Source organism: Diplotaxodon limnothrissa, linkage group LG8 (assembly GCF_057381915.1).
Source record: "Diplotaxodon limnothrissa isolate DT_005_m linkage group LG8, D_limnothrissa_male_GT1.1, whole genome shotgun sequence".
In the NCBI taxonomy this organism is placed as follows: domain Eukaryota; kingdom Metazoa; phylum Chordata; class Actinopteri; order Cichliformes; family Cichlidae; genus Diplotaxodon; species Diplotaxodon limnothrissa.
In genome coordinates this window covers 22707930-22728785 of record NC_140603.1, presented here as the reverse complement: position 1 = coordinate 22728785, position 20856 = coordinate 22707930, and the positions used below count along the sequence as shown (strand labels likewise).

At 41.5% G+C, this 20856-nt stretch overlaps 1 protein-coding gene across 5 annotated transcripts in view; it reads right to left on the bottom strand.

Moving 5' to 3' along the window:
- Positions 1-3835: 3835 nt before the first annotated feature.
- Positions 3836-20856, bottom strand: part of nrxn1a (neurexin 1a) — a 62113-nt gene continuing 45092 nt past the window's right edge. For 4 of the 5 annotated variants that reach the window (XM_085360896.1, XM_085360895.1, XM_085360897.1 and 1 more), the window contains 9 exons: positions 20421-20611; positions 19280-19453; positions 17919-18038; positions 16884-17065; positions 14487-14658; positions 13472-13561; positions 12114-12424; positions 4948-5026; positions 3836-4137 (listed from right to left, as the gene is read on the bottom strand). In XM_085360896.1, coding sequence (XP_085217022.1) covers positions 3836-4137; positions 4948-5026; positions 12114-12424; positions 13472-13561; positions 14487-14658; positions 16884-17065; positions 17919-18038; positions 19280-19453; positions 20421-20611 — 1621 coding nt within the window. Of the gene's footprint in view, positions 4138-4947; positions 5027-12113; positions 12425-13471; positions 13562-14486; positions 14659-16883; positions 17066-17918; positions 18039-18963; positions 18991-19279; positions 19454-20420; positions 20612-20856 lie in introns of all 5 variants that reach the window. The other variant, XM_085360893.1, reaches the window with a different exon arrangement.

Sequence of the window (20856 nt, the reverse complement as noted above, 5' to 3'; positions counted from 1 at the left end):
GCACATAATTATATACTTGAGTATATACAATCATATACTCATTTCTCATGTTTTTATTTTTTCCATATAACACGTCCCTAGATTTGCACATTTAGAAAAATATTCAGCAAAAACAATAAACATCAAAAATATTTAGCTGGAGTCACATAAATAAAATGTAACCTTAAATAAATAAATGCAAATTTTTCCTAGTGAAGTAGTGAGTATTTTTTTTACACTGTATTGTTTTTACTTTTATTTACAGGGTTGCACTACTGCAAGATTGCCTGTTTTTTTTTAATTTATTTATTTTTTATTTGCTTAAATGTAAAACTTGTCATTAACTGTGCTTCTTATTCACACTGAAGCTGGAAAAAAAAACTTGGATTCTAACATTGTCATAATAATAAACTACAAACAATGCAAAGCTACATTTTCCTGTTTCACTGCAACATTTGTTAAAAGGTTATATTTATGAATCTCCAATCACTCTGCACATGCTTTTTTGCATTTCTGAACATGTACAATCTATCTGTGTGTCATCTTACTTGAAAAACAGATCTCAATCTCAGTGACACAACCTGTTTAAAGAATTCAGATTATCTGCTGCTAATACTAATAATCTGATTGTGTGTTGTACAATCAGATTATTGTACACTGTCGAGAAACAGCGTTATTTTGTATTCACTCCATAAATATTGCAGGGCTCTGTCTTTATCTTTGTCCTAGCTGTCTGTGGCCAAGGACAGCAAAGCAGCAGATGGCTACAACCTAACACAAGCCTTTTGTTGAGCACAGACTGTTCTGCAAAGACAAAAAGAAAGCAAGACAAACAGCGAGAGAACAAGATAATGCAACTGGGGAGGTGTTTATTGAAATAGCAGCTCTTTGTATGTTTCACCTGAGGATGCAAGTTCAGCTCTGCAGTCTCAGGGATCTTTCATCCGGCAAACAGCAACTCTGCAGAGACTTTGCGTTTACAGCACAGAGTTGTGCTTCAAAGCCCTGTTTAGTATGTGCAGTGGGGTATATTTGTGCATTTGCCATCCCAGTAAAATGGTGTGGGACCTAGAAAGGAAGAGCTGCTTTCTTTTCTTAATTTGATGAAACAAAAGTTGAAAGGATAAAACAGAATGTGGATAGATGTGCAATTTATGGTCTCTGAATTTACAGAAATGCCCTTAATTTCTGTACTTGTTACATGAGAGACTGATGACAGTCTCTTATGTCCATTAAATAAGGTTTGCTGGAACTAAAAGACATGCCTGACATCAATCTTCTTTTTATTGGGAACTATTCCTCTAAGATCTGCCCTCTGATTCCCTGCTACATTTTGACTTGTGTTAATTAGACAGTCATCCGATATCATCATAGCTGAGGGGGGTGCGATAATAGGCGCTTTAATGATGTCCGCAGGCAGATGGGAAGTGAAAAACAAACACGCAAAAAGCTCACTTGGGTAATATTTTATTTACTCATTAATCTTCAAAACTATTTTTCATAATAAATTTCCACTTTATGTTCATCAAAGAACCGTAACAATAAAAATAAAAGTAAATACTGTAGAAAAATTGTACATATAGAAAATAAACATGGTTAATGAACACCTAGATGTAGAATAATCCCACTTGTTGAGACGCCTCCTATGTTTTCAGATGGCAACACAACAGAGATAGAGGTAAAGGAAAGCAACAGACATGGAGGAGAGGGAGACGTAGTAAACGAGAGGGAAACACGAAAGAGGCAGGTCAAAAAGGCCAGTTAAGGATGGCGAGAATAAGGGGAGATGTTAAGTTAATTTTGACATTTATACTTTGAAATCTCACACACAGTCTGTTTCATGTCCTTCCTTGCCCTGGTCTGTTTTGCATGCATCCGACTGGTTAGTTACATTGCTTGGAAGAACTGTAGGGGCTTGTTCATGTCATGGCACTGTTTGTATCTTGTGGGGCTACACTTATTGAGCTGCAGAGGGCTCAGACACTGCAAAAAGTCCATAAACAGATAATTCGCCATTGCCCATGGGAAACCCATCCGTCTGTCCCGTATTGGGACATGTCACGAGTATTGATTCATCTGTCAACCAACAGCAATGAATACATGAGGACGCAAAGAGAAAGAGAGAAAAGGGAGAGCCAATGAAATCAAAGCAACTCAAGTTGTCGTATAGCCAATGGCATCAAGAACTGGACTTTTCTATCTATTAGCAACACATGGTAACATTTACTTTGTTATGTTTTTCTTTTCCTCAGCTGGTTTTTGCTATAAAAGGTGGTTGGTTAGCGTAGGTATAGTGGGCGTGACCTGTAAGACATCAGGCTAGGAAACAGGATGTGGCCTGTCGTGGGGCGCACGTGTCCGACGGCAACCCACAACATCCCCCTCCTCCTTTCCCACCTGCAGACAAACCTACCACCTTTGGACTTAGTGGGACACGCCACCACTCCACAGCACAGCTCGGGCATGCAGCACACTCGAGATGGTCACGCTTTGCCGATGAAGATTTGATCTGAGAGTCGATTTGGCGACTGAAATCATTGTTGTATCCCACAGACTGAAAAACCATTTGAAGTGCGTACTCAGAAATACTTCAAGCCGAGGTGGTGAGTTTATGATGGTGGTGCGTCACGATGTAACCTCTGGAGTTTCAACGCGGTATAAATCACACGGAGTAAGATAATTCACGTGCAATAAGATCCCCCCCCTCCCTTCCCCAGAGTCTATACTGCCCAAATGTTCCTCATATTCATCATTATCGTTGCCATAACAGTTATCATTATGAGCGTTGTCTTTTTCACCAATGTCTTCTTGTATAGTCTTCAGTGTCAGTTATGAAGATATGCTGCGCTTTTAGCATTGCAGGTAAGTGTATGTCTGCATGTGTAGATCCTTTTTAATTTTACCATGTGTGTGTTTGTATGTAGTCTATGTACGTATGTGTGTGTGTGCAAGACACCACAGTGCAAGACTGGTGCCTGTAGGTAGCATCTGAAGTCTCCTGTCCAGGAAAACATCTTTCAGTTTTTCACTGATTACACTGTTTTGTGATTTTCAGGGTGCCATAAAACAGCAGCGCTGCAGCGTAACAACCACAGCCCATCCGTTATATTAATGGTGCACCAGCCCTGCCGCTGCCTATCCACTCGCAACTCACTGTCTCTCTTTGGCTACACCCTGAATTCCTGCCGTGCTGTCTGGGGGTAGACTTGGACCATTGGTGTGCTTGTTTCCTCAGCATCCTCATTGCTTCTTCTAGCCCCATCTGCTAACAGGGAGAAAGGCCAAGAAGCTTGGAAGAGAGACACTTGGTGCTTGTCTTGGTGCTTTTACATCTTTGTTCTGGTGCTCTGCCTCTCACGCAAACACGCTGTTTGCCATGTGCTTCACTTAAAGTCTTCCTTGACCTCTCTTAGTCCAACTGAAGAGGTCCAACTGTGGCAGGGGAGTCTCTTTTTTTTTTCTTATCAGGCTGACCCAAAATGGTTCTTAACTGGGAGTTGAACTGGTGCTTTCTAAATCATTTGGAATGGTGTTAATGTTCATAAAAGAAGCCTCTCACAGAGGCTCTGCTCATTGGTAAATACTGTACAGTAAGGGCTCATGCCCTCAGGCCAGTCTGTGTGTGTATGTTTGTGCTTGAGTGTGTGTGTGCCTGGGCTCGTTTGTGTGCATGTTTGTGCTTGCCAGCATGTGTGCAGGTGTGATTATTGGGGAGTAAACATTAAGATCAGCATGTCTATGTCATGTGTGTTTGTGTGTATTTTTTTCTTTTTGAGAATATATCTATTTATGTACATATACCGTTATATATATAAAGGTGTATGCGTATATGTCTGTGTTTAAGAAGTCATCCGCCTCAGACATAGTACTCCTTGTCTTTGTTCTTCTTGTTTTTAGAGATCTTGGCGATGCCCAGCGGCTTGTCCTTAGCGCTGCCATTGGGCTGTGTGGCTGAGTTGCTGATGTAGTTGCGGCTCTCGTCCACGTGGTAGGAGCCTTCGTCGCGGTTGCGATACTTGTACATGGCGTAGAGAAGGATGAGGATGCAGAGGGCAGCAGCTGCTACAATGCCCACCACCATGCCCGTAGTGCTGCTGCTCTCCCGCACCACCTCAGACGGACCCGGGAACATCTTCACCTCTGGCAGGGGAGGGCGGGCTGTGAGGGGAGAGAGGAGGAAATTGATGTTATATGATGGTTTAGTTTATACATTATTAATTTGGATTGCCTGCGATGATGGTGGGAGGAGAACTGGAAGACACAATGCATCATGGTGATGAATTATTTGACAAGCGTTTTGCATAATGCTACACGCTGGTAAGGGAAAGCTACAGCTTAGAGCCAAAGCTGTTTACATATCATCACATAATGCGTAAACAGATTACAGTACACATCGCTTAGAGGAGGATCCAGAGCACAGGTGCACGTTATATCAGGTTTTATTACATACTTCTGACACTTTACAACAGCCAGAGAGAGCTGCAGTACGGTGAGACTTCACACCATATTAAATGATTTATAAGGAAGAATTTAAATATCAAATTTTATGGCTGTCCAGAGATAAGGGGATGGAAAAGAAAAAGGTGAAGGAGGGAGGAGGTAAATAAAATGGGATATATAAAAATGAAATTTTAATGACAAAGAGCAGGATACAGATGGGAAGATAGGAAGAGATGGAGAGTGTTAGGTAATGCCCGAGGGTGGAAACCTGAGCACAAATAAAAAATTAACTGGAGAGCATAAAAATGGGTAGCAGTGCGAGTGGAGGATGTAAAACAGGTAGGAAGCATTGTTTTTTTCTCTCCAAGGGCCACATACTGAGCATGTATATTGATAACTAATCTTTTTTTTTAACTTATTGGATGTTGGCGGCCAGACTTAGAGGGCCCGGGGGATGTATTTTGCCCATGAGTGACATAAAAGCTGCGTAAAGGCAGTTTCACATGTATATTAGTTAATGTTTCTCACCTGAACTGGGGTCACATGGGTCAATGTCTTCATCATCGCTTGGGCACTCAGCTGATGCCACCAGCAGGTCGTCTGTCGACTGAGAAGAGAAGATGGAGAAAAATTGGCAAACGTGTCACACACACACACACACACACACACACACACACACACACACACACACACACACACACACACACACACACACACACACATTCATATACATACAAACTCATGATCGTCATCATTTCTAAGACAGAAACCATCAGTTCCCCACACCCCTTCTGTTTATTTCCTGTATGTGTGAGCACACAGCACCAATCTTTCGCCCACCCGTTTTCAGTTGACCATAAACACTTCTGCCTGTTACAGCCCCCAGCAATAGCAGGCGGCCAAAACCTGAGTGCCAAGGAGAGAAGAAGAAAGAAGAAGGAGAAGAGAAACACTGAATCCCTTTAAAACCACAAGGAGACTGCTTAGTTATTATCTAGTACTGTCTCAACCCTCCCCATCCTTTGTTCTCTTCTGGCCTTTCTATCTGCATTCTGCCATCTCCATCTGATACTGGCAAATGCTCATACGTGAGGCTGAGGACAAAAATAAAACCAGCCTTCATTAGATATCTGTTAAGCGTTTGATAGTTTATTTAAATCTCTTTTATTCAAAACCTCTCCACGAGCACCATGTTGATTTTCTACTTATAGCCCACCTCTAACCTACACCAATCCACTAATACACTCAACGACCGATCCTTTTCCATGCTTTGCTCCCTCTCAATGGAAAAGGCGCCCTTTTTCCTCTCAGTCCCTGCTCCTCTTGTTGCCATGGCAACTCTAAGTTCAGGCTGTTAGAAATGATGGGGAATAAAAAAAGAGGAAAAAAAAGGGAGTGTGCACCCTCAGCGGGGACCTGTGCGTTGATTTGCAGTTCCAGCCAGAGTGCGAGGAGAAAGGAGAGAAAAGAGGGAGGGAGTTAAAGATAGATGGATGGATAAAAGGAATTTCAGGTGGAGGCTATTGGGGAGAAAGAAAGAGAAAAGAAGACAGGAGAGGAGGAGGAGCACTTCAAAGTGCTGCGGTCTTTACTTAACACGGTGCTAATGTGCTCCGCATATTCATGAACTACTGTTAAACATCGCCCGCCTTGACGCTTCGGCATGAGAGATATTAAATGTGTGAGCGTGTGTGTGCATGCGTGTGTGTGCTTTAACCACACTGGGTGCTCAGTGCCAGCATTAAATTAAAATTGGATTGTGATGCATTGCAGTGGATGTTAGTAACCCACGGAATAAAAGAGAGGCGAGAGAGCAGCGGAGCTAAAAAAGAGAGAAAAGCAACAGAGGTGGAAACTAAAGTGGAGGAGCAATCTAAACCAAATCAAAGCGCTGAGATGTCTAAGTTAGGACAAGAATAGCAAACGGAAACTCATTAAACTGCCATTAAACCTCGCAGTCTCTTCTTCCTGTAGGAGCACAGTTGGTGTGAGTAGCGGAGATGTGAAACCTCTGAAAAAGCCTGCACTGGCCTTACAAGTCTGCTGTAGTCCAGTTTGGCCTAAAAGTTACATTCGGTTACTGATGCTTGACTCGTACTCTTTCCTCAGCTGCCTTTCCAATCAGTTCTGCCCACTGGACTGTCAAATGCTGCTAGGGCGAGCTTAGCCTCTGGAATTCAGCCAGTCAATAAACCCTCTGTGCCTTTGCCAAGAAATAGCACATGAACCAATCAGGCCGCAGGAAACACACCACCCCTGACACCTGTCGGCGATCAATTTTGAGCCACGGTGCTTGATGATTGATTCAAAGACACCTATGTGCCCTCCGCAGACACCTGATTTGAATCCTGACTTCAGCTAAAACAAAAGCCGAGGAGCACATTTTTACAATGTCCCTCCTCTGATCTGTGACATCACCTTGTCAGCTGACCACCCCATCCAAAGGGAGGGTGTCAATTGGAGTATTGATCCACTTATCGCAAGGGAGGCAGTGAACACAAGAGAAAAATGGGGACATGCCAAACACAACTTAAATCGCATTGATTACCCACAGAAGTTCAGAGAAAATCTGCCAAAGCAAGTGTATGCCCGAGGATCCTCCGCCCCTCTGCCTCACCCTCCTTCTTTGTTCCCATCTTTTCACGGTCTATCAATAGAGCATGCTGACATAATAATGGACACAGATGAACACTGATAGGGAGGAAAAAATAGATACAGGTGGACAAAGCGAGCGTGACAAGAAGAATATCTGCATGCTTAAAGAGTAAAATCTCTACCTGAGCCGCCGAACAGTGCCAACGACCATCCATGCCTCCCTGACTGCCTAGTTCACACATAGTAGCTGCACTCAGTCCTCACACTCTCTTGCAGAAGATTCAACAGATTGTCTGCTACTTTCACAACTGGAAATCACACACACATGTACTCACACAAACTCTATGACAGCCAAACATGCTCCATTGGTCTAGTTCTATTTAAACACATCTACACAGACACGCGAGCATACACCAGATCAGGCTGAAGTTGGCAGGCTGATGAAGAGATCCTGACGAGAGAGGAGAGGAGCTAGCTCCACTACTGCAGATGGTGAGATAGACTCATACACCGCCTGCATTAACAGCCTATCACTGGAGCTCAACCACAGACAGGGAGGGAGGGGGAGGGAGAAGAGGAGGGGGGGGGGGGGGGGGTGACGAGTAAATATGGAAAGATATGAAGGGAGAGAAAGAGCAAAGGGAAAGCGAAAATAACCGAGGGAAGAGGGAGAAAGTATCACCAGAAGATCGATAACAAGTAGAAGAAAGGCAAGATGGAGACGAAGATGTGAAAGATGTATAGATAGCGATGCAGGCAGAGAGAAAAAAAAAAACAGACGGAGAAAGAGGAGAGGAGAGGAGCGAGCGAGGCATGAGACGTGGAAGTGCCTGGGTCAGCTGATTCCTGTAGCCAATTGGGCAGAGCTCCGAGCCTCGAGTTTCTTCCATCAGTCTTCCCATCAAACACAGGTACACACAAACACATGAATGCGCGCAAACACACATCCACCGACAGACAGGGAACATCAAAACCAAACTCGAGCTCTGTGACTCAGCGCAGCCTCTAGCATAAACACTCACACAAACTCTCCCTCTCTTCTCCTCGCTGGTGCTCAGCTGTCATGCATTATTAATCCCTTCCACTTTTCAACACGCAAAAAAACCCCACGAAAAAAGCCTCGACACAGTGTGGACGTCAGGAGGAAGCACATAACATATTCTTACTGCACAAAGCACTGACGGCAGGAGCAAACCCATGGGGTAACTTAGGCAGATCCACTGAGAGACACACGCAAACTTGAGGCGTGTGCGAGAAACCGGCAAAGTGCTCGGACCCATTGCACCTTTGTAAGACATCTCTCACTGCCCCTCCTCTGATGCAACGTGCTGCAATACAACTTATTGTTCCCGATCCACCTGAGTGTATGCGCGCGCGCGTGTGTGGATTCAATGTTTTATGTGTGTCTTGATTAAGGCCAGATTGGTTGCCAGGCAACACTAGGCAGCCTCAATAGGGAAGCTGTAGATTCTTCTTAAACAAGACAAACACACATACTGACAAAAATAGAGTTTGGGGGGCAACTGGAGTGATTTGACTTGCACAGACGAGCAAACGCCCGTGCTGCGGTATATCGAGCATATAGTGGGTCTGACCCACTTCTCATGCTGACTGCACTGCATAGCTCCACATCCCAGATTCAGCATTCACATCAGTAAATCACAGGCGCAGGAACAGTTCGCTTAAATCGCATACACATTGAGAAATTGAGCAGTGAAGAGTGTGAAAAGAAAGGCCCTGTGACAGCACTGTCACTCTGCAGCACTATCCCTCCAGCTCTCATATCCATTATTGATGCCTGAGGCTTAGCTCACAGCTCTCTGCGTTCTATTATTTATGTCTGAAACAGCTGGCGGTTTATACACAGAGGAGCTAGTCTCTGTGGGAGACTGGCTGGGAGAGAAAGAAAGCAAGCAGCGGGTAGTGGGGCTCACTATCTCCATGGCAACTTGTATCACTTAGAAAAAAAAAATAAATCTTTTTTTCAGTGCTGCTGGCGCACAGTTTTATAACACAGGAGAACTGCAGCACACAGACGCCCACTAAGAGCCTGATAACATCTCTGTAGTGATCTGAACAATAGAGGCGTCTGCGGTGTACCTGCTCACAATGTATCCTCTGACATTAGCATCGACTCTTCAGCTGCTGCCGCTATAAAAATGCCACAATAACAATTTTGTGTTTCTATTGTACCATTTGCATCAGTTTACATATTATGGGAAAGCTATTACATCCTCCACTGGCACAAACAATTCTCCTGCAGTAATTTAGAAGGGAGGGACCACTTAGCGGTAAATTTGCCATCTAGTCTATTTCTGTGATTGTGCTGGAGCAAAAAGTGAGCCTTCTGTCCATTAAAGACAAACAAACAGTGCTGCAGGGCAAATAAAAACCTATTAATCACCCAATATAATTAGGAAAAGTGCCTATGGTATTTCCTGGAGCAAAAGCTATGTTTTTTTTAAAGATATTGGACTTTTTAGTTTTGTGGCATTATTTCCTCTATTTGCGGATATATAACTCTAAATAAATCTTGTATATATCCCATGAGCCGCAATCATAGACCCCATACAAAGATGAATTTGCAGTTTACAACATAAATTTGATGAATTTATGTTATTTATGAATTTATTTATGAATTTATATTCAAATTGTTTCTGCACGAGGTCTCTCCCTGTTGAAAGGGAGTTCTTCCTTCCTGCTATTGCCAAGTGCTGCTCATAGGGTTCGACTGGGTTTTGGCGTTTTATGTCTAATCTACCTTGCAATTGTTGCTGTTAAATAGCACTACAGAATACCATATCTTGCAGTGCCAAGGATAGCCAACATGCTCAAATCAAAGTTTAAAAATGGGAAACTCCAGGGTGATATCACAGTGGCTATGTCCAACTTTTATATACAGTCTGTGGCTGCAGCAGACTTATAGATGATAAGACTTGTTCAGACTTTGATTCCCTTTAAAGTCAGGTGAAAGACTTTGATGCTGGAGTATCCTAATGCCCAAGGGGCCTAAGGAGCTGACGCTGTAATTATTATATTTACCATCTGAGTTTTATCTGGAAACTTTTTTGTGCTATACACCCTGTCAGATTACTGCTATGCATGAGAAAAAAACTATTTTTTTCAGTTCTCATCTGCCTTTGAGTAGCCCCTGAGGAGTCATCCTTGTCCACCTTGTGCTTCTAGTTAATTTTAATTTTAATCTACGATGGGTAATGCACGCCCTAACAGGACAATATATAGCAGGCAGAAGGGAAGTAATGAAGCACAAATACTTTAATATTTTCAGGTATTTATACTTTACTAGTCTATTTTTTTTAAAATAGGCTCATTACTTTTTATTTAACACATTTGAAAGAAGATATCACCTCACATCAGAGCACACCTTCAAACACCAAAATGATATGAGTCACAATGGAGGGAATAACTCAAAAAAGATAACCCTATGGGTGTATCCATCATCAGGGCTTATTGCATACAAATAGATGAAATTTATAGTAATTTATGCATCATTTATAGTCTATACTCAGGGATTTAAATAGCTAGAATGATCTGAAACAGCATTCTTGGTGAGACTAATCTGGTAAGACTAGTCTGTAAGTTGTGATTGCAGTACTTCTAGCTAGCACTACGGAAACAGAGGATAAAGGAAGTAAATTTGTTTTTTGTTTTTTTTAAGTGGCAATTTATTTCAAACGCAACATTTCTATCAGCTCAACAAATATCAGCCAACGCACAAAATGTTTGTGTGCAGTTTGTCACACAGCGTGTCTGCTAGCTAACAGTACAGCTACTGTATTTCACTCAGAGATGGAGAAAGATGTGAGAAAGACAGGATGGGAGAGAAAGAAAAGAGGTTATATTTGAAGGTAAGGACAGATCAGTGATATCTGACAACCTGAAAGGCTTCAAGCTCCAACATTCTGCAAAACAAACTGACGTATTTCTAACTTTGTATTATTCAAAGTTATATGAAAATACTCAGCTGTTTAGTGTAGGATAAAAAGTTTAGCTTACTGTAATGTGGTGAATGTAAAGCACTGTGCTGGACTGGAGCACAGTGGCTTGGTGTTCTTGGTCAGTGTTAGCTTACATAAAGGGTAGCAGAGATTAATTTGAATTTTAGCTGATGATGCTTAGAATTATTCACTTAAGTTCAATCTCCATCTAACTGTATATTGTCTTGTATAAAGACAGCACAAACAGTATGCTGTCAGTGTAGGGGATGGAAATCAGTCAAGATAGCTTGTTGAATATATCTGCTTACATCACGTTGAATTCATTTGTGAAAACCCACAAAGAGCAGTCAACCTCAGCAGCAGCACAGGTCAGCTGATGACAGCTTGTACATTAAGAAAGACTCCTGGAGCTCCAGTTTAAACCCTGACGGCACACATTTTTCTGTTTGGGTATGGAGGCAAAGTGAAAAAAGTCTGCATTCCCATGTACTAATATTATTTTATTATTATATTAATATAGCACTTAGCTTTGCACAAAAATAGCTTGTAGAAACGTTGTCCAAAGAGCTACTTTTCAGAGGCTCTACCTTTTACAGACATTAAAGAACGTCTGTATTTTTGCCATCTCTGATAATAGCATGCTAAATATGGAACTGAAAGGCAGGAGGAAAAGAAGATGACCACAGAGAAGATTAATAGATGTAGTGAGGAGGAGGACATACTGAGGGTTGGTGTGAAAGGGGATGATGCTAGGGATAGGGTGAAATGAACTGAGCAGTCAAAAGTAGAAGAAATCTGACGTATTATCCAGTGCTTCTTATTATTATGTGAAACACTGCATATGAAACGTGGTCCATGAGTAAAGTGAGCGGAGCTCTGAGCGGAGTATAAAACAATTCCACTTTTCCTGTTATATCTTTCCATCCTTGATTAGTGGGCTGCGGCATGCTAATCCTCTTACTGAGTGCTAAAAGAAAGTTATCAAAGCAAATTACCACTTTTTAATTACCTATTGCCACACGAAAGGAAGATATCTGAGGAATTACATTGGAACAGCAGATCTTTATGTGACCACACAGATTGGATTTAATAGGTTTTCCTCGCATGAGATGACAAAGAAAAGCTTGATGGTGCTCTGACCTGCGGTGTTCCACCCTGCTTCCTGTTAGTGGCTGTGGTGGTTGTGATGTCACTGATGGACGGGGCGGAGTCTGAACGGTTGCCTCCGGCCGAAGCGCTGGACTGCGGGGTGATCGAGGAGGATGGCATATCGCCGACAAGACGCGCGCTCCCCTCCACTTTGATGTGGGGGTGCCCCTCAGCGGCCATGTTGAGGATGCGGAGGCCGTTATAGTAAAGGCCAGCCAGCTGTCCCTGGAACATGGCTGCACCTCGCTCGCCTCCACCAACGCGCACTGTTGTCTGGCTGTTGAAGATGGTCAACTGGCGGCCTACGCAGACACACACAAACACCCGCAACCAAACACACATAGAAAAAAGGTGGACAGGCGCACGCAAATACAGCCACACGCACACACACACACATTCCAGTGGTCACATACGTGCGTACATACACACAAAGTAAGTGTTACACAATCCACCACCCCAAAGCCATGGTGAGAGGATGGGATAGATTATGCATGGCAGAGCAAAATCGAAGCCGTGGAGAACCGTGGAGAAGGCTGAGGCTGAGAGAGATAAGAGTGAGAACGGAGAACCAGAGAAGGAGAAGGGGGTGAAGAGACTGAGAAGTTGACGAGGAGGATGAAGAGGCAAAGAACAGGAGGAGGAGGAAGAGTGAGCAGATGAGAGGAGTCAGAGGGCCCCGAGAAGACGGGGCTGACAGATGGTTGCTATGGTGATGGCTGTGCGGCACGACATTGTATTTGAAGGAGCGACAGACAGGCAGACAGAGAGACAGAGATCTAGAGAACTGTTGTCACAGCCCTATGAAGCATGCACAGGTTATAAGCTCTAGCACTGCTCACTGTTAAAGGGACTAGAGTCTAATTTAAGGAGCTCTGCTGAAGTTTAGGAGGAAAACTTTTACATTTTTTCAAAAAGAATTGCTCTATTAGTCATTTCAAATTTACATAATTCTTACATGGCACAATACTTTGCATGTACTTTAATTTGATTACAAATTTTTTTTCAACATATAGTCTTTAGTAAAATGCTTTATCGTTTACAATTTGATAGGAAACAAAATTATTTAATAAAGCATCTTTTATCAGTACTTCTTTTCTATTTTCTGATTTATTCACATTTAAATCTCTCCATCGTCCCTTTAACCTGATATTATCAGATACACACTAACAAGATACGTTCACAGGCACTACAGTTTACACAGTATTACACACTATAGCTGCCCAACTTTTAAATACTTAGTTATGGATTTAGATTTTTAGATGTTAGTTGATGGTGCACAATAAGTCAACTGTCTTCAAATTGTATTTTTTAAGCTGAAAGTTTTAAGGAATTTTAATCAGGGTTTTTACCTTTGTCGAGTAGCCAATCGTCAACTACTCGACCGAGCCGATAGGGGATTCGCTGTCTGGCGATGGCCAGGCGCTCGTTATCAATGTTGCCTTTAATTTAGAGATGAAAACACAGTAGTAATTACGCACATCCAAACTTGGTACAGGAGCTGGATACAAAAAGAACAGCAATGAAAAGAAAGTAATGGTCTGCTCATTGTTGGCATGTCACTGTGTTAAGGTCAGCTTGAAGAGAAGAAGAGCTGAATTCACTACGTTTCCACTGAGCGGACTCTTACTCTCTGTTCATTGGGTTTAATTTAAAGAGACATTTCAGGGGTTAACATCTGCAAGAGCACAGGGAAATAATGTTACAGCTGTCACATACTGCCTATATGACTGACTGAGTTTAGTGTTACATACTCACACACACCTCACAACAACTAGCATTTAGCATTTTGGCTATGAGCTACCTAAAGCCTCATTGTGTTAAAGACTACTAACTAAGATTACCACTTTAAATATAAAACCCAACAAATATAAAAACAAATACTATACTCAACAAAATACACTTTTTTCTTTTTCTTATTTTTTACTCTAGTTAAACATTTATCTCCAAATATGACATGTTTTTAAATTATTATTTGACCAAAAATGCACCAGCTGTTATTATTTTCTTTTATGGTGAGAAAAAACAACTGTATTGAATATTTTCATAAATTACCTTTAACACTATTTAACAGGCCTAACATAACATAGCTGGCTAGTATACAAGCTATTGTAAAAACGACCTCATTTTATGGTTTAAAAAGTCATGTTTCATGTCAGATCACACATATTTCATTTCAAACACAATAACATAAAACAAAGCTGCAATTATATGTCTCAACCTCAGTGTTTGAATATAAACATTGAAAGAAAACACTGATTAGAAAGTGAGTTGAATTGGAATAAAGTATAGCTGGCGCTGCCCCCAGGACAGGCAGTGGTGTGATGAGTCAGAGGGTTGGGCCTATACGTGCGGGGCAGGGCCTACCTGAGGGATAACGCTCTATGACCGGCAGGTCGTCCAGCTGGAGGGTCGCATTGCCACCACTGCGGGTGAACCGAATTACGTGGTACTTCCCGTCGTTGACAAACTTGGAGCTCTCCTCGATGTTGATATCGTCAGTGCCGACATTAAACACTACTCTAATGTTGCCTTTGTCCTGAGGAGGAGGAGAGGTATGACAACATTTTATCAGATGTGTAAAGGTCAGGATATTACCAGTTTCATGTCTTTTGGGTATGCACAGCAGAGTGTGTGTGACCACGTATTTGTGTATTAAATGGTGTAAAAGGACCTGATAAGTTTCACCAAAAACCAAAAGTTGAAAGCAGACAAACAAAGGGGTGGACAATGAAAACCAACGCTGTCTTAAGTATGGTGAATTTAAGTACTTGGCCCATGCCTGCTTAACCAGCAGCTGCAACTGATTCAAATAACTTCAATTGTTTACTCAGAATGATAAAACTATTTAATCAATCTGAGATAGAGCTGGGCTTTGGGTAGATGACCTTTGAACCTGGATCAAAATCTGCTCAGGTTAGTGACAAGTTATGCTGTTTTCCAACTTCATCTTGGATCAGTAAAGGAATCAGTCTTTCGCATTCCAGTCATAGTCTAGACAGAATTGTCACACATAATGGCCAGGGAAAAACTCCAATCCGGCCCAGTGAACAGTTTTGGAGGAGGATATACATTTTGGACTTTTAACTGTATTTTCATAAGTTTCACACTTTTTCCTAATGATTAAGACCACGGACATTTATACTATAGTAACAGATTGACAATTAAATGACAGAAAATTTCCTGTTTTTTTAACTATTGACTACAATAATTTATGTTTTGTTTTTTTGTTTGTTTTTACAATGAGTCAGGAGTTAAAAAAGATAACTTTTTTGTAAATTAACGAAACCTTTCCAACTTTCCACATCCTTCCATTTACTACAGCTGAATTTCTTTATCCTGTAGAAAGATTGAGACATACTGTTGCACCTCTTTTTTTTATATTAAGATACCTCAGGGCTTAAATGTGTAATTAAAGTTATTTACACTAACATAAAGCCTAGTTAAAATCGACATGAGCCATATGTGGTCCTCAATGTTAAAATAACTTTGAGATCCTTGGTCTCGAGGATGACATCAGTTTCCTGCCAAAATAAGGTTGTTTTATATTGTAAACTATACCAATGATGACATAAAATAACAGCTATAGCAATCGTTGATGGCTTATTTTAATGATCGTAACAGTGCTATTTTCATAGTCCTATTTGAGCAAACAAATGCTTCAAACTGAAACTGCTCTGTGATATTTCACGATTTTCTGATATTTTACCGTGCAACAAATAAAAGCTCGATTATGAGGATGTGAAATCTTGTGAAGGTGTTATCAACCATTGTAGAGATAAATGTGAGAATTTATTTTAGGAGGTATTGCTCACCACTTGTCAAGTACCCAATGCTGGGATGTTTAATAATGTCCATGTGTCTGTTATGACTGTACAAGTGAAAGTTTATGAGAGCTTGCTGGGACAAGGTTGATCACTGAGGGCACCAAGACCCTCAGTAAAATACACAGCTGAATGCAGTTTTGTTGGCCTTAATTTATACTTAATTATCATTTTAAGAGAACATGTTGTGCTTTGTCTTATTTTCTGTCCTATACATACTGCTACAATAGTTCACGGTCATAAACATGGCTTAAGTTTCAAATAATGAAGTCAGGCTATGAACAAGGAATCCTCATGATCCCAAAGCTAAAGCTTCATACTGCTCAGCTAAAGACAGTTGTTTCTACTTTTATGGGGGATATCCCTGATATAGTCATCTCGGACAGGTGGCTCTCCAAACCTTCTGTTTGTGAGAGAGCCAATCAGAAGAAAGTTGACTTAAAGAGAGAACATTACCAGATTGTTGGCTGAACTGAGGTACTTCATAGAAACCTTCTATAATATAAATAAGGAGCTGGAAATTAGTATATTAGGTCCATTTTATGCATGATCACTAATTTTTACACTAAAAATCAATTAATGTAATTATGCAGCCCGGAATCAATAAACAAATAGCTTCTGTTACTGGAAGGGAGGAATAAACGTGTTCAACTCTTTCATAGTGCGATATAATTTCCTTATGAGAATTCATAACAAGTCTTTTTGGTTTAAACAAGGAAAATACACAATCTGTAAAGGTTTTGCCATAATTACATGTGTCATTTGGAGTGGTGGACCATCGTATTATGATGAAGAGTGAATACTGTTAATAGATATTGAATGCACACAGTTCTAATTACAAGTGTTGTTACTGTAGCAATAGCTGACTAAATGAATACAAACAAGAAATACTACATGAGAATGATAAATCACATAAACCTTGACAAATTGTTGTACTTACTATCTGCAGCTGAAGGTAGTCTCCCAGGCCGGATGCGCTGTCCACCCGAAGCAGAATGGCATGTTTCTGTTGAGTGCTGAACCCGAGGGCAAGCCGGTCAGCCCTGGTGCTGGGACGCTCATTAGGGGGCCATGTGTAAATCACCAAGCCTCCATCACGGGCAAAGATATAAGTGGTTCCAGCTGGTCGACACAGATAAAAAAAATGTAATTACAGGTAAATCTGTGTGTTGTGATGGTGTTATCTGCCATCACAGTTCGACCACTCCAGCTGGTAAATCTATGTTTTGGTAAATCTTTTAAACACAAGGAGCATATTGGAAAATAATAACAAAAAACTTAAAATGTCACAGCTGACTGGCCTTTTCTATTCTGACAAGTCCTTCTCCAGGCTGTTTCCCAAATTACTTATCACCATTACTGCAGGAGGCTGACTGTATAAGTGACTCAACCAAATAACAAATCATATAATTGTTTGACTCATAGGGTGACTTAAAACCAACATATATCTCTCTTCTAAGGTTCTGGAGGATGAATTAATGTTTAAAGCTAGAGAGTATGGAGACATTTTTAATCTAATGTTACACATAGACACGCTATAGAACAGCCAGTTGAGGGATTGGTATTTTTTTACAATATCAAAATCAACAGTTGACAGTGCCCTCCTGTGGAGGCTGAGAAAAAAGGCACAAGATGATGCTGTGATTTGGTGTTTCAAAGCAAATCATTCGACTGCAGCATTTTCACATCTGCAGTTCTGCACCACAGTGAAGATTTGATTAGGTTTATTTCTTGCAGTTTAGAGAGTCAGCCGCTGTGATTCACCTAACTCGGTTAAATCAGATAACAAACCTGCTAACAAAAGGCAAATGCATGATGAAACCAGCATGATCCAAATGCTGGTAGATAACGTTTTTCAAGTTGGTATCTACTTTGAATACAGCAGATAACAACCTCTACACTTGAGCTGTCTGCACCACAAAAAAAACTGTAATCCCCCCTGGGCCTGGGAAAGACCATAAAAGCAAAGACTCACCATCGTTGCACAGTGGCCCGGCGTATGAAGTCATGCTGCAGTCACAGGTGAAGCCCTCCCACTGCTGCAAACAAACTCCCTGATTTGAGCAGGAGTCTTCTTGGCAGGTAGTGCTGGGTCCTGCAGTGACAGATGTGGTTGGGTGGAAGGGTGCAAAAGTTAGGGAAATAGAAAAAGACACATGGATTTGGTTTTGTGTGGAGCCCAATGTGTTTACAACATTATTAGAGTACAGTGTGGTTATTTTTAAACTGCATTTCCTTGAAAAACTTTGCAGTTTCAAATGGTTGAATAGGCTTTTTGTGCTGTAATGACGTTATTATTAGTAGTATTAGTCAGACTAGGATGTTGTGGAAAGGCTCCCATTCTTTAGCTTTACACTAACAGGATCCAGTATAAACACGAATGAACCTAAAGTGTGTTATTCAGTGAAAAGAGCCAAATGTGGAGAGCATGCAGGTGGTGAGGTTAAATGAATGGGGCGAGGACAGGAGGGGAAATTAAACATAAGAGAGCAGAGTTATGTTTAAAGGCCTTCATCTCAATACTCTTCCTTGAGCAGTCGGTCACCATTCTCTCCCTGCTTCATGCTAAACGACTCAGGAGGAGGAGAATGTCAAAGTGCTAAACTTAGCTCTCCTTCGTTGCCCTCAACACAAGGCAAGGAGGAAAGAGTGTGAAATGATTCACAAATGGAGTATTGAAGTTGAGGTTAGGAGTCAGTAGGAGAGAGGTTAGAGAGCATGCTGCAAGGTGGTGGAGCTGTGGTCAACTCAAGTCAAGCAGTGGTAATGTTGCTACTGTGATGAAATCACTACGGTGGCTAGGAGAGGATAGGTCTCCTCTGACCTTTGACTCTGGATCACTGGGATCCACACAACACTGGACACCACTGGGTAGTTTTAAACACACGCACACACACGCGCGCGCACGCACACACACGCGCGCGCACGCACACACACACACTCACACACACGCGCACACACATTTCCTCAGCATCACACACACACAAGTGTCTCTTACATGCTCGCACAAAGCGATATACCTTGCAAGTCAGCTTTCATCAATGTAACTTTTGTCAGCCAAACAAAAAAGCAAACAAGCAAATTAAGTTAGATGGTTAGTCAATGCACACAGATGCCTGTGAACTACTGAAAGAGTGGATCAGAGAGAGAAAACACAATGTGCAGAAAGACTGAGGAGGAGATGAAAAGAAAGAGAGTAAAGTTTACATCTAACAGGCCAGGAGCTGGGTTAGTGGGTTATGCTAATAACAGAGAGCATGATTTAAATGAAAACTGAAAGAAAAAGCAGTTGGGACACGGGGCTGGAGCAGATCTGCCGTTTTGTCTGCACCTCACCTTCACAGCCCCTCTCCACTTGTCCCATGGTTGCCAAGGCATCAGCCAAAAGGTCCGGGAGCCGTCCGTTTAGATCGACTGTTGCTAAGCAACCCTGAAATCCCTCACGGGAGTGGACAAGCTTAGGCAGGTCTCGGTACATCTCTTTGGAAACGCCCCCGATGTACAGATCACCTGTCGAGGAGCAATATAGTGAATGGCAGCTTCACAAAGCAAACATGAACTGTCTAGTTTTGCATGACTGTATCAATAATTTAATTGCAATAAATTATAAATTACTTTATCAACTAATTGATCTAATCACATAGCAGTGTTGTCACAAGTTCAGTGAGCTCAGCCAAATATTTTCAGTTAGTCAGTTAGTTATATATAGTACCAATTTAATTTAGCTTGATAAATTACACTAGGTTAATTGTTTTTGCATGTTTTTACCCTTTAATTTTTTTTTTATAAAACTGTTTAATTGCTTTCTTAATTAGAGTTAGAATAATAAAAGACACTACTCTCATATCTGTATGGTAATAAGTAGCTACCTCCAGAAGCTGGTTCGGGCAGACTACTGGATCTGCGCTGCCTCATGTACACGAAACATAACTCTCCTCACATCATATACCAAACACACCCTCCCAATTTGGTAGTCTATTTAAGCTACAAAATTTCTTACCTTTCCCTCTGACATGTCAGTGCCACTACTGCCCTACATCACTGTCTGCTGTTTGCAATCCCTTCACCATCCCAGCATCCACCTGTAGACTCCGGGGGGATGTTTACTCATCACTTCCCAATTTTATATTTAACATATTCAATGGAGTGATGAGCTCAGAGAGTGTCTGCCAAGCTGCATGCTGCTGCTGTAACAAATCTGTTTAAACGTGAGCTGTCTGACTGAACTTTGTTTACTACAAAGGCTGGAAACAGGGAGATACGGCTAGTCTCGTTCTGCTCAAGGTAACAACACCTCCAACTTCATTGACTCAGAAGTAGTCTGGCACACAACCTCCACAAAAAACAGCTAGTTTGTGTTTAAAACAAAAAGAGGTGCGCGTATTACAGTATACGGTCTCATTAATAATGCAGATAATTAAGATTTATCTCGTGTCAGCTTCTGTATCTAACTTTGAATGCCTTTATTTTTGCGTACCCTTTAGGTCAAGGTTCTTGGCACCCATGGTGGTCTGTGTGGTGACTTTGGTGTCAATCTTGACTGTGTGGAGATTGTTAGTGTCTCTGGATATGTGCACGTTGTGCCAGTGGTTGTCATTAAGAGGACTGTTAGAGTTGCCCTTAATGAGGTGTGCTCCGTTTCCCAAGTCAGAGATGTAGTGAAGGTAGCTAGAGAAGGAAAAAGAAAAAGAGAGGGGAGGGGATTAAATAACTGAGAAGTGAAAAGGGAAATTAATCGTACTTGTGATGAAGAACAACACAGGGTCATCCGCTCCGGGGCATTATTATCTGTCTTTTAGAAGCTTAATTACAAGAATAAAAAAAGAGCTGCGTGACTTGTGCATTTTTCATATCGTACACTTAACAGCCCATTTCAACCTTAAAGTCAAGAAATTTTTATTTTTTTGTTCATC